Raw genomic sequence first — 11,996 nt, 5'->3', positions numbered from 1 at the left:
GGGGGAGGGGGGCGGGCGCGGGCGCCCAGGGGTCCTGCATATCGATCACGAGCCCCTTGTTTGTTTCATAATCGCCATAAAGATAACTGGCGAAATATTCAAATTTAGTAAAACGTATCCGGAATTTCCAATTACCTTTCTCTCCGTGCTGCTGTCGTGTGATACGGTACGTTCGATTTCTTTTTCGTCGGTGAACTAAGTATACGCTCCTGCCCTCGACCAAAGTTCAGCTCGGCATGCACTTGAAACTTTGCTAGATGGCACTCTTCCTAATCAGGTGTTCAACATCAACACTTCAGTTTAAAAACAACGACCACAAGTAGTGGGTGTATCGCTGCTGCGTAGTTGAAAAACTTTGTGGTGTGTAATGCAGGGTTTAGACTGGCCACCATTGCCATTTATTGGATACGTTCTAGTTAAAAATCAGCCAATGAGAAGCCTCGAAAATCCACTAGAACGTACTTGATAAATGACAATCGTGGCCAGTATAAAACCCTGCAATAGTGTGTCGTCACTTATAGGAAGGCTCAAGAGCGAGTCCGCTGGCCCATAATAGCTCGGCGCCACGCAGGAGCACGAACTCTTCGCGAAGCAATTGACCCAAGGCCAAGGAGCGCAGCGATAGCAGGCGTGTGTCGCACTACTGATAAAGTTCAAGTGCAACTGATTCGCACTTAGTGCGCAATTGCAAGTAATTGCAAGTATAATCAACGTAGTTTTGTTACACTTGCAAGTGTTCAACTCGATAGCTTTTATGTATTACTAGACGTTTTCTTCATACCGTAATTGTAATACTAGCAAAACATTCGGTAATACTAAAGAATTCCCGAATAAATTTACAACAGCACAAAAACCTTAAGAAGTCCCAAGGCGAATTTTGAACTAAGCCGTTGTTGAGTGTATAGTACTGACAACTTCTTCATGCCTTTCCCTAACGCTCACAAAAATAATTGCCACTCATATCTTGGAGTACTGAAGAAAGTCCTTGGAATGCGTGCGGTGGAGGCCGAGGCCGTTGCCGCTTCGCTTGTCCTCGGGCCGGCCCTCGCCTTGGCTCTTGCTCCTCCTCGCTTGACTGGACGGCCGGCCTGCGCGCGCGCGGTCTCCTTCACCGATCATTGGACTGGTAGATCAGCTCTGATCCAGCCGCGCCTCGCCGGCCAGGCCGGCCTGCGTGCGTGGCGATTGAGACGTTAACCGCCCCGCCCTGCCCCTCCCCCCGCCACGCCCCGCCACGCCCCGTTGCCACGGGGCAGAGAGGCCTGGCCGAACGCACCTCGACGTCGACTCACTCGCCTCACAGAACACCTGCCGACAGCCCAGTCCAGCACCCTCTCTTCATATCTCTCTCTCTTCCTCTCTCTCCCTCGCATTGATCCGCACGCGCGCTGCCCGGCCCGGCCCCTCCCACCGGTGCATAGCGCGGCCCCCTCAGGCTATGGATACTGCTATTTTGTTGTTAGTGGCGTAATAGGTAGCCTTCTTCCTATAGGGTGCGCGTCAAGGATGTGTGTGTGTGTGTGTGTGTGTGTGTGTGTGTGTGTGATGCCGTGACTATGAATAATCGTAGCCTTTGTGTTTTGTGCCCCGCTGGGGTCCTCCACCGGCCCCCCGAGGGTCCCGTTCGTCTGACAAGGTGCCGCCGGTTTGTTCCAGATAGTAACGCAAGGTAGTGAACAACAAGGCAGACGGTGTGTGTGTGTAGTTGTGTGTAGGTGTGTGCGTGCGTGTGTTTGTGTGTGTGTTGTCCTTGTCGCACCTTGCAGCCCGGGCTCCGGCAACGTACGTACGACGGGGGCCTGCGGCACAGGTGCGACTAGCATCTCGGTTTGATTACCGTTGGGGTTTGGTTTGGGGCGGGCGCGCGGGCGGATCCCGGGTCCCGGGGCCGGCGGGATAGCTGGCCAGCCCGAGCTGGCAGCCTGGGCTGGCTGCTGCCCGTGTTGGTTTGGGACCCACCTGCACCTGACTTCATTCATTTTCACGACCCGGCCATGCCTTGCCCCGCAATATATATTGAGGGCGGCGAAAATAAGGGTGCTGGCTGCGACTCTGTCGTCTGTCGTCCGCGGCGCCGGTCACTCTCCCCTTCTCTCCTTCTTGTTGTTTCTATTTGTCTAATCGTTTTCTTTCCGTTTTGTTAGTTTCCTAACTCTGCCCTTGAACACATCAGGGAATCGATGGCCGATGTCGTCGTCGCGGGGCGGGGCGCCGGATGTCGCCCGCCCCGCCCCGCAGCCTGGACTCTGGACAATCAGCCCGCACCGGCCCACCTGCATCACATAACTCAGGTGGCTCGCCCCACCCGCCCGCCGTCCTCCTGCCGCCCCACCGTCTCATTTCCTAGTCCCTTTTCTAGACTTTGTCCACAGTTTGGTGGCCTCCTCCTCGCCGTGGAGCCAATACCGAAATTGATTAGTATGTATGAACTTTTAGACTTCTGTCCGAAATAAGTTATAATCAGTTATAATTAGTTATGAACATTGACCTGATTCTTCTCTGAATTAACTTCGTAAGTATGTTTCCGATGTTAGTTGGATTTTTTTTAATATTTTCATATTCTTATTAAAGATTGCGAAAAATTGTATTATTTACTACTTGTTGAAAATAATTTTTTCTGTGTTGTTTGGTTATATTTTACCTTATGCTTAGGCATGAATGTCCATGTGAAGAAGGTTGCACCTGCAATGTGCTGTACGGGATCCTAAGTCTCGAACCATTCGACACTTTTGAACGAAATTCTGCGACTTATTGGACCTGTAGTCCATATCAATCGCCTGGTTGTGTTTGTTATATTTTTATTTGCATTAGTAAATGTCACGAGTAGTCGATGATTCAGCCATGTCCTGAGTTGTTTTGGGTCTTATGTCTATCAGATGGGCTCTCCGAAGCAGGCGACCATGTCTTGGTAGAGCATGACGGGCATGGTGACGAGACCATAGAGGGTGATGAGGGGTGCGATGATGAGGCCGAACACGGGGATAGCCAAAGTGATTGTGAAGAATCCGGCCACGGCCTGCAGTCCCGCAACAATGTCTGTGCCGAGACGAGCGGCGCATTTCATGAACTTCGAGTCTTGCTCAACGAGCCCAAACGTTTCGCGCTCCGACACTGCTGTGGCCTGCAATTTCAGAACAACATGCGTAAAGGTGGTGTGCGACAAGTGCTTGATTCCGCTACCTAACTGTCAAAAGTTTCCGTGACGTCAAGAAAAATAAAATGTTATGAAATGTTCCGTAAGACAAAATTTACAAAATGCTGTCAGTTATCTTTTTTTTCGCGTAAAGTTAGCAGTAAATTTCGTAAAGATCAATTTTGGAAAACATTTCGGATTGTCAAGGTAGAATACACTTGGAAAAATTAAATACGATTCGTGTCGTTTCATAACGAGCATGATACCAAAGGGTTAAGATCCTCTTTATATAATTTGACTGGAGATCTGGTTATCTGTTTAAAATGAGTACTTAGAAGCAAGAGGAAATCTCGCCTATTGTAATTTCGGCAACTTCCTCTACAAATTCAAAAAATTCTTGTTACGGTACTCTAGAAAACTCGAAAGTCGTACAGTATCACAGTTTAGACTGCTTCAATCCTTCGAAGAAATTTCTTCGCAATCATGTAGGATTTTCGTCGCATTCCGAAGAAAACCACCGTTCGCAATTGTTTCACAATTATTACAAAGCAGCGACAATCGTTCGGAAGGTTTTTTTTTCACGCTGTGGTATTTACAACGCCAGTACCGCTCCGAGGCTCCTTAAAATAAGACACTTGTATCCTACCTGTGCCAATGCAATGCATCCCAACGCTAGAACAACACACAGCAGGGACTTCATGGTGAACTGGTGAACGCGTAGTGAACTGCTGCACTGTGTTCTGTGGACGAGCGCTGTCAGAGTGATGGTTTTATATCGTTCCCAGTGCAATAGGTCTGGCCTCCGTCTGTTCCAAGTTCAAGTACCACAAACGCTGTGATTGTGTAATCAGCACTGATGGACTATAACTTTTGCCCACAAAGGAGGACCAGGTGCGGAAGACTTCTAAGTAAATGATGACGTGTATTTACTTTCTCCTGATGTGTCACTACAGATTCTACAGAACAATAACGTATTGAATGGAGTGCACCGCCTACAATTAGAACTTAAAACTACGTGTAAATTTGCGCAGGAAACTACTTTTGTGCCATTATAACGTATCAAGAAATTCTGCAGGATTACTAAAGTTTTTTGTAGCATTACTAAACGTGGTCTACTATTTCAAATTAACTTGCAAAAGTTGGTCATACAGCACGTGTTTCAAAACATGTTTTATGTGTAAATACTTTCTCGTAAATACAAATATTGCAAAATATTATGTGTATCAAATTATTCACATATTTGTATACGACACTGCCATGATATATCTTCGCAGGCCTGCAGACATGAGTACGAAAATTGACGCAAACACTACCTAACGCTTTAAACATTTTTTTTGTTCCAGGCGTTTTCCGAAGGAGAGGCATTCCCCATGAAGACGCCGAATCAGGTAGAGACCGAATGCGAACGCGTGTCGGACTAAGACGACTCGTGGCATATGAATAAAATAAAACAAGAAGCGGAAAAAAAAAAAAAAACAAATAAAAGGATAAGGAGAAAGGTTGTGTGTTTGTATTGCCAAGGAATTTAATCTCAAAAGCGGGACGGGAATGTGCCGTACAGCGAGCAGTTTTGGGCACCGTGCTTCGCGGTGGGTGCTTGCTTGGCGTGCTGTCACGCCACGGCAACAGTTCGCCATTGTGGCACTGTGAGAAATATCCTCGTAAATCTACAACATTTGTTGTAAATTTTATTTCCAAATATGTTGTTAATTTGCGACAGCCTACTCTTTCATCAATTCCAAGTCGACACAAAGTGCTTGTAAATTTACAATTTCAAATTGTAATTTTACAACACACACGTGGATTTTTTTCCATATAAAATTACGACTATTATTCACTGTGTGCAGGTACTTGGCGCGTTGTAGTTAAACTGCATCTAATCTAAATCTAAAAGCATAATTCATTGCGCTCGAAAAAGTGCATGTTATTCTCGTTTGCCACATTGTGCATTAAGTTGCTATTTCTTTAAGAGACAGGTTCTTTAAGTTGTTGCCAAAGAGTATTAATGTCGCTGCGTTTAGTGTTCCATCCGTCCGTCCTGTTCATACGATGTATCCGCTAGCCACATACGGCAGAAAGATACGCCACCGACCGGTCACCTCCGCTATGTAGAGCAGACACGGTGTCTTCTTCGTATTCTGCATGTGCGACCGCTCTGTCGCGCCCCTCCTCCGTCACTCACCCCAGAGAGAGAGAGAGAGAGAGAGAGAGAGAGAGAGAGAGAGAGAGAGAGAGAGAGAGAGGATGGAGAATGGCGTCCTGTCCGCCGGCCCGCGGGGAGAGAACACGACGGTGGAGGCCCCTCCCCGTCCTCCTCCTCCTCCTCGGCTTGCATGATGACGAAAGAGGACGACACAACGACTGCTGTTGTTGTTGCTGTTTGAGGGCCCCCCTCTGTCACTCTCACTTGTCTTTCGCCGGCTGAAGGAGAGAGACGGGTCGAGGACGGTGTGCGAAAGAGAGAGGGATGTCGAGAAGAGAGGCGTCTTGGCCGCGTCGAGGTGTGAAGAGATGGAGCCGTGTTTTCATGTTGATTACTCTTTCGGTTCGCGAGAAAAGGAATGGGGGCGCCGCCGGAGGGGTCCACTCAGTAGATGGGTCCCGGCCGATGCCGATCGGGTATGAGAAACCTCCCGCCCGGCAGAGTGCAAAGCGCGCGGTGCTGCCAACCGATGCCGGCGCGGCTGCCAAACGACAAAGCCTGCTGCCCGTCCGCCCCGGTTTTTGTGCGTCGTTCGGTTGGCTGCCCTGCCTGCTCCCGCCAGCGGGGTGGTCTTCCCTCCCTTGTGCGACCGCCGCAGCCAACCACGCCACGCTACGCTAGCCACCCACACGTTAAGATAAAACCGCTACTTAAGATTAAGAGCGCGGGGCAGTGTCACTCTCTGGTTGGCCAGACTGGTCCCCGCCACGCCCTGTTTCGCGCGCGGATCGCCTCGGCGATAACGTCCCTGTGGGATTCCAGTCCAGTCTCTTGGGCGCTGTGGCGGCTGGCGGCGGCGCTGTGCGCAGGGGGACCAACGGGTACCAACCGGCACCCAACGGGCACCAACAACAACGGCTCCGGGTGCGGGGGCATTGTGTTATTGTTGCGGTGGCCCAAGTGGCGGAGCGTGGCGGAGCGTGGCGGACGCAAGTCGTTCGTATATCTTACCGTGTCGCCGGAACGGCGGAGTGCCCGGGCGCGCATTGGAAGAAAGAAGGTGGAGGAAGAGGAGTTGGGGGAAGGGGAGGGGAAGGCCAGCGGAGGAGGAGCGAAAAGAGGGGGGATTTAGAGATAAATCGGACCAGTATACCCCTCTCGACGAGTACCTCCGAATCGTTGCACTAGCGATGCTACAATGCCAACCCCTAGGAAAAATGGCAAACGCTTTGGTTACGGTAGAGCTAGGAAGCACTCGTAGGGTCTCCGATGCCTGCCCCCATACAAACCTCACACTGTGGTAGTTCGTCTTGCAGCCAAACGCGCCGTCTCGCTAGCGAGTTTGGTATGAGAAATTCTCCCTCTCACCCTGCGCTCTTCCTAGCGTCGTCTCCTCTGTCTCGCTCGCACTCGCGGGAACAAGCGGCGGCGCGGCGCGCGTGACAGAGCGATGGTTATGTGTTTGTTAGAGTGTGGATTTCAGAAATATGTCCGAGCGGGACTCTGCGGCGCTATCGCCCGAGCCCTGCCGCCGCTGCAGCTGCAGCAGCGGCAGCAGCGATTGGAAGGAAACCAGTTCCTCCGGTTGACATTTTTAATGCGCCGTGACTGATACTGAGCGGGCCGCTCGGCCGACGCGGCCCTCGCGCGGTATCGCCGGTAATGCCTCACGGGGGGGCCACTGCGCGCAGAGTTGCCAGATCCTAGTGGGCGTTTTTACCTCGAAGGACAGCGAAATTTCTCTTTTTGGCCTTTTTTGACCTATTTTTTCCCTTTTGACCCCTTTTCTCTACTACCCTACCCAAAATGAGTACTTTTGGAACTCAAAAATTTCCTTCTAAATTTTTTCCCTTTGGCCACAGTGCGAAAAACGAGTTGTTTCGCCCCTCAGAATATAAACTAAAGAGAGTAAGAGATGGAAGTAAGCGTTCCCCTCCAAGCGCCGTGTTGAGACAACGCGAACTCTTCGAAATGCAGCAGTTTCTCATACCAGTTCTAGTATTGCCCGCCTCCCGCCCCCTCCCTGCGTCTGTCTGCTTTGAGACAACTCGTGTATCTGAATCTAATTCTTACTTGATCCGAACCAGGGTCTGATTGAAACTGGACCTGAAAAACCTAGAGAAGAGAACGCCGTTGCAGATCATGAGAGTAAACCGTAAAGGTTATGGCGGGGTATGTAAAGCGGAAGTGAAAACAAAAACTATTTCCACTGTGCGGGTATGAAAATGTTTCATGGTGGTTTCCCCATGTCCTAACCTCTTAGACAGAGAACGGGCATGGAAACTGATCTGACAGGTTCTCATACTATGTAGCCCGTGGAGGCACGTGATCAGATCGACCATTAGCAGCGGAAAAGGAAACAGCAACAGCAATGAATTTGGGCCTTTTTGTGCTGGAAATCTACAAAGAGGGGCAATTTCTCATACCCGGTTTTGGAAGAACGGTTTGTTTTTCGCATTCTCGAGCAAGAGCACCACCGTAGCGCTGCGGCCCCTCTCGCACGCCTTCCTCTTGGTGCAGGATGGCGACGGTGACGGCGAGGAGGCGGCGTGCTGGAGGGATGGGGATCCTCTTCAACTGTCACCAAACGCCACGGCGAGCAGCCGCAGCCGCAGCCGCCGCGCGCCGTATGACGTGACAGACGTCGTCGCCACCGCAGCTCAGTCGAATTTATGCCCCCTCCCCCGCGCGCTCTCCCCCGGCTCTCTCCCTCCTCCTCATCTCTCTGTCTCTCCCCCCGCCCTGCCAGGCTCTCCCGCACAACTCGACTCGCTGCTTCGTGCGCCTGATTCCGAATCCTGACCGTGTGGTTATTACTTATTTCGCTCTCGGTGCTTGCCAGACCTGTCCTGCCGCCGTGACACCTCTCCTCCTCCTCTCTCCCCGTCTCTCTCCCTCCCGCAGAGCCCTCTCGCCGCCTCCATCCTTGTCTCGCCCCCCAGCAGACTCCCCGCCTCTCTCCAGCCTCACCCCTTCCCCTCCTGGCGCGCGTGGCGTGGCGTGGCGTGGCGCGGCGCGGCGCGGCGCGTCGGGACGCTGGCCGAGCCGAGCCGCCGCCAGTTGTCGGCCGGCTGCGGTGTCGAGGGGTTGTGTTGTGCGCGCGCGCGTTGCCCGTCCTCCCCGTCTCTCTCTCCGCCGCGTCCGCTCCGGCGCGATCTCCAGCCCGCGCGAACAGCATCACGCTCAACAGTGCCGCCCGCGAGAGTCAGTGTGTGTGTCTGTGTGTGTGTGTGTGTGTGCCGCTGTGTCCAAGCGGGAGCGTGTGACGAGGCAGGCATCCTGCCATAAAAAAATCAAAAAGAATAAAGAAGCCATAAAAATAATCATCCTAATTTTGTGGTTGGTGCCAGTGGTGTGTGTGTGATATGCTGGATGCGCTATGTGGCCGCCGGTAACCTGGTCGGATACCGAGGATACGCTTCGCCCTCTCCCCCCGGATACGTTGGATACCTTCATCGCACTGCTTAGCTCCTCAGCCGACAGTTTAAAGCGGAAGCAGGTAAGGTCGACTCACTGTTCAGAGATCCTGCCGGCCGAATCCGGATCCAGGCCCGAGCACATCGAGCCGAAAGTGGCATGAGTCCATTTGATGGGCAGGTTGTCCGTATAAAGCATTAGCCAGTAAAGCTGAAATGGAGAAGAATGGGAGGAAGAAGAAAATGCAAATAGCTATGATTTCACATAGTGACTTCCGTTTTCTTGTTCCATGCATTCTTCTGCACTTCAGCTTTACCGGAATGCTTTATTGTTTCTTTGCCCCTACACTATCGTTATTGGCGAAAAAAAGACTGTCACCCCCCATAGTGACCGCCTACGCCCATAGAACGAGGAAATCCTCTTTTGGCTGTTTTCTAAAGGGGAAGCTTTTCATTGTTATCTAAAAAGCAGGCGTGTCTCTTATAGAAAATCGTGTACCTGAATACCTGAACTATTGTCAGATGTGAACACTGTTCAACGGTTGAACGGCTCGTTAACCCTCATTCTTGAGTCGACGAGCGTTAGTCGTTCAGTGTCGCAAGTGACGTGACGTAAACTTTTAATGAATTTGCATGCATGACCCACCAGTCCACTCTGGAAATCCTGCAAATTCATTTGAGAGTCCTCCGTTGCTGCGGCCGCGGACGGCGGCGGAGCGTGGAACTGGCCTGTGCCGAGGTTCCGTCGTCCCTTCACCGTCGCGTTCCCCGAGTAGTCCCACGCCGCGCCATAGCCTCGCCTTGTATTCCTGCTCCCGTGATCCGTGACGTCGCTCGCTGTCACAGTCAGGTTGCAATCCGAGTGAAACAGGAGCGAAGGGGAGGAGGAGGGGGCGGGGGGAGGCACGGGGGGCAGGTGACCGTCGCGATCCAACGAGCTCTGCAGAGTATGTGTTGTAGTCGTGAGTGTCATTTGCATGATTTCTCATTCTCTGCATCAAATCGAGTGCGGTAAATCGAGGAAAAAGGAAAATGGAGATCGGGGGGAGCAAGGGGAGTTACCCTGGGTTTATTCGGTTTAGCTAACCGTGTATGTAAAAGGGGTGCGCGCGCGGGCAGTCTGCGGCGGGCTTCACTACTATGCCTGGTGTTTGTATGTGCTATGTTCGTCTTCATTGTTGGCGCTTTAGCGGGAACCTCTCATGTACCTTTGCGCGACACACAATAGCCAAAAGACTTAACAAACTAACTGGCGAATGTATTTATTTGCTGAAAATAAAAGAGGACTTCAAATATGCCTTTACGATTTTTCGCGAAGAGCATCGTTGCGTAGCGTATGTGTATCTACCAGGTACTCGGTGCTGGCATCGAGTGATTGAAGCGAGACGATGGTGAGCGGGCACGCGTATGTGTGGGTGTGTGTCGACGGACAGTGGCGTCGTTCGTCGATTGAAGTGGACGCGTGGTGCCGCGCTGGCGTAGAAACTTTTCGAATAAAACAAAGAAAGTGCCCCAGCCCGTCCCTCCTGTGCTGTCCTTCTCCCTTATATCCCACGACGACACACTATCAAAAGGGCCGGAAAAAGACGAAATAAGTCGCGGCTTGTTCCTCTTAGCTGCACCAACTCGTAGAGTATATTTCGAAGAACTCGCAGAGACTTAAAACGAAAATAGCTTGAAGCATGTTTTGATCGGTGAATCAATTTGTTTTCCCCTCGATGCCGCATTGTCTTGTTCCAAATTTTAAATTGAACAGCGCGTTTTCTTTTTCGATGTCCGCTGTCACTCGCGGCCGCGCTAAGTATTTCCGGCCGCGCTTCTTGTTTATGTATCGGTTTTTGAAGGTTATGTTTTGGTGTGAATGGGGCAGGGCGAGGGCGGAGCAGAGCGCGCCTCGGAAAAGGTTAACTCGGGATTAAAAATAGTGTGTAGTTTGACAAGCCTGCATCCTGCGCTGTCCCGTCTCTCTCTCTCGTTTCCTCTCTTCTGCTGTATCCTCCCTCTCCCCCCCCCCTCTCCCTCTCTTTCCTCACACGTGTGGAGGTGCGAGACCAGGGACCGGCCTGTGAAATCACGTTCGGGAGTAAAACACGCACTTCTCATGATTTATTCAAACAAGACGGAGTATAGGAGAGGGAAGGCGACTGTCCAAGGGAGGGGTAAAAGGGCTATCGTTGTTTACTGCGCGCGCATTGTTGTTGTTGTTTTTGTTTCGGGCTTCTTCTCGTTGTTTTGCTTTTCCGAAAAGGAAAGTTGTTTAGGCCCTGCGGGCACAGGTGCACGCTGCCCTTTGCTATGCAATGCACTGCTCGACCGGCTCTCGTTTTGCCGCCTTTTGTGGATAGGAAAGGCGCACGGGTCAAAATCAAGTCAACCAGGTCATTCACAGAAAACTGTATGACTTACACTGAAAAGTGTGCACTAAAAACGTGTGTGTGACACATTCTGTCGCGATGTCAGGACTGCCGCACACTTTTCCTTGTGATATTTCGCGTCACGCTCTTTCAAGCTGCTTTGAATACTATGTATAGAGAAGGTGGTTTCATCTGCTGAAAAGAAAGATGGCAGTGTTTGCCAATATCGTGAGAGAGGATTGTTTTTCCAGTCCGAGCGAATAAGGCCTGGGTCTAACGGCCGCTCGAGCTGCCGAGGCCTCGGCCCGAGGTATAGAGCGGCCTCTCTGCTCTAAAGAGGCTATCACGGTTGACGTTGGCGGGGCGGGGTGATCCAGGTGACCTTGGCGACCACCACCACGGCCTAGCGCGGGCGCGCGGGGCTGGGGACCACGAGAGACAATCGGCGGAGGTGGCGGAGCGTGGCGGATGGGGGTGGCCCCGCGGGGGTGGGCGCGGAATGGCCCGGCGGTCGTGCACCAGCCCCTCTCTCTCTCTCTCTCTGCTCTGCTCTCCTCACATTACCCTCTCCCCCTTTATCTCTGCCTCTCTCTCTCTCTCACACACTTTGCGAATGGAACTGGAGTGTAATGTAATGGCTGCCTTGGACCAGACTTCGACGGCTTGCCCGCATTGGAGACCGGCTTGTGGTTACCCCCTCCCTCCGCCCCCCCACACTCTCCAGCGCCCCCTATCCTGCCCTTACCCCCTCGTCTCATGCCCCCTTTTTTCCCTCAACAGTGTTCCCAAACGTTACAGGGTTTGCTTGGTCCGGCCGCCTGATCCAAGCGCTCGCCTTGCCAAGCTGAGCTTACCCCCTCCCTCTCCCCCCCCATCCTCTTGGTTTTCGCAGCCCGGGAATGTACACTAAAGTGCCCCTTCCCACTTTTCTAGCCCCCCCCCCCTTCTCT

General features: G+C 52.0%; 2 protein-coding genes across 3 annotated transcripts in view; one reads left to right on the top strand and one right to left on the bottom strand.

The window, feature by feature from the left end:
* Nucleotides 1-2,781: 2,781 nt before the first annotated feature.
* On the bottom strand, nt 2,782-3,948 carry LOC113214875 (uncharacterized). The gene is made up of 2 exons (XM_026434371.2): nt 3,780-3,948; nt 2,782-3,121 (listed from the first exon to the last, which is right to left on the bottom strand). Exons 1-2 carry the CDS (start codon nt 3,831-3,833, stop codon nt 2,873-2,875), a joined length of 303 nt encoding a protein of 100 aa, XP_026290156.1. The 5' UTR covers nt 3,834-3,948; the 3' UTR covers nt 2,782-2,872.
* A 514-nt stretch (nt 3,949-4,462) lies between these two features.
* The window catches only part of LOC113205850 (uncharacterized), a 237,565-nt gene continuing 230,031 nt past the window's right edge, over nt 4,463-11,996 (top strand). The window contains exon 1 of one of the 2 annotated variants that reach the window (XM_052270728.1): nt 4,463-4,521. The gene's annotated coding sequence lies outside the window, so the exon portion shown is untranslated. Of the gene's footprint in view, nt 4,522-8,340; nt 8,776-11,996 lie in introns of those variants that run through there. The other variant, XM_052270725.1, reaches the window with a different exon arrangement.

The sequence above is a fragment of the Frankliniella occidentalis genome, unplaced genomic scaffold (genome assembly GCF_000697945.3).
Source record: "Frankliniella occidentalis isolate FOCC.00 unplaced genomic scaffold, Focc_3.1 Scaffold135, whole genome shotgun sequence".
NCBI classification, from domain to species: Eukaryota; Metazoa; Arthropoda; class Insecta; order Thysanoptera; family Thripidae; genus Frankliniella; species Frankliniella occidentalis.
The sequence above is the reverse complement of the archived record's forward strand: the minus strand, read 5'-3'. Positions and strand labels throughout refer to the sequence as shown.

What these genes read in the sequence shown, in the direction of transcription:
- LOC113214875 (XM_026434371.2), bottom strand. Translation starts at nt 3,833, where the DNA reads ATGAAGTCCCTGCTGTGTGTTGTTCTAGCGTTGGGATGCATTGCATTG. An exon ending in GATGCATTGCATTGGCACAG is followed by an intron (nt 3,122 to 3,779) that starts GTAGGATACAAG and finishes CTGAAATTGCAG; the next exon opens with GCCACAGCAGTGTCGGAGCG.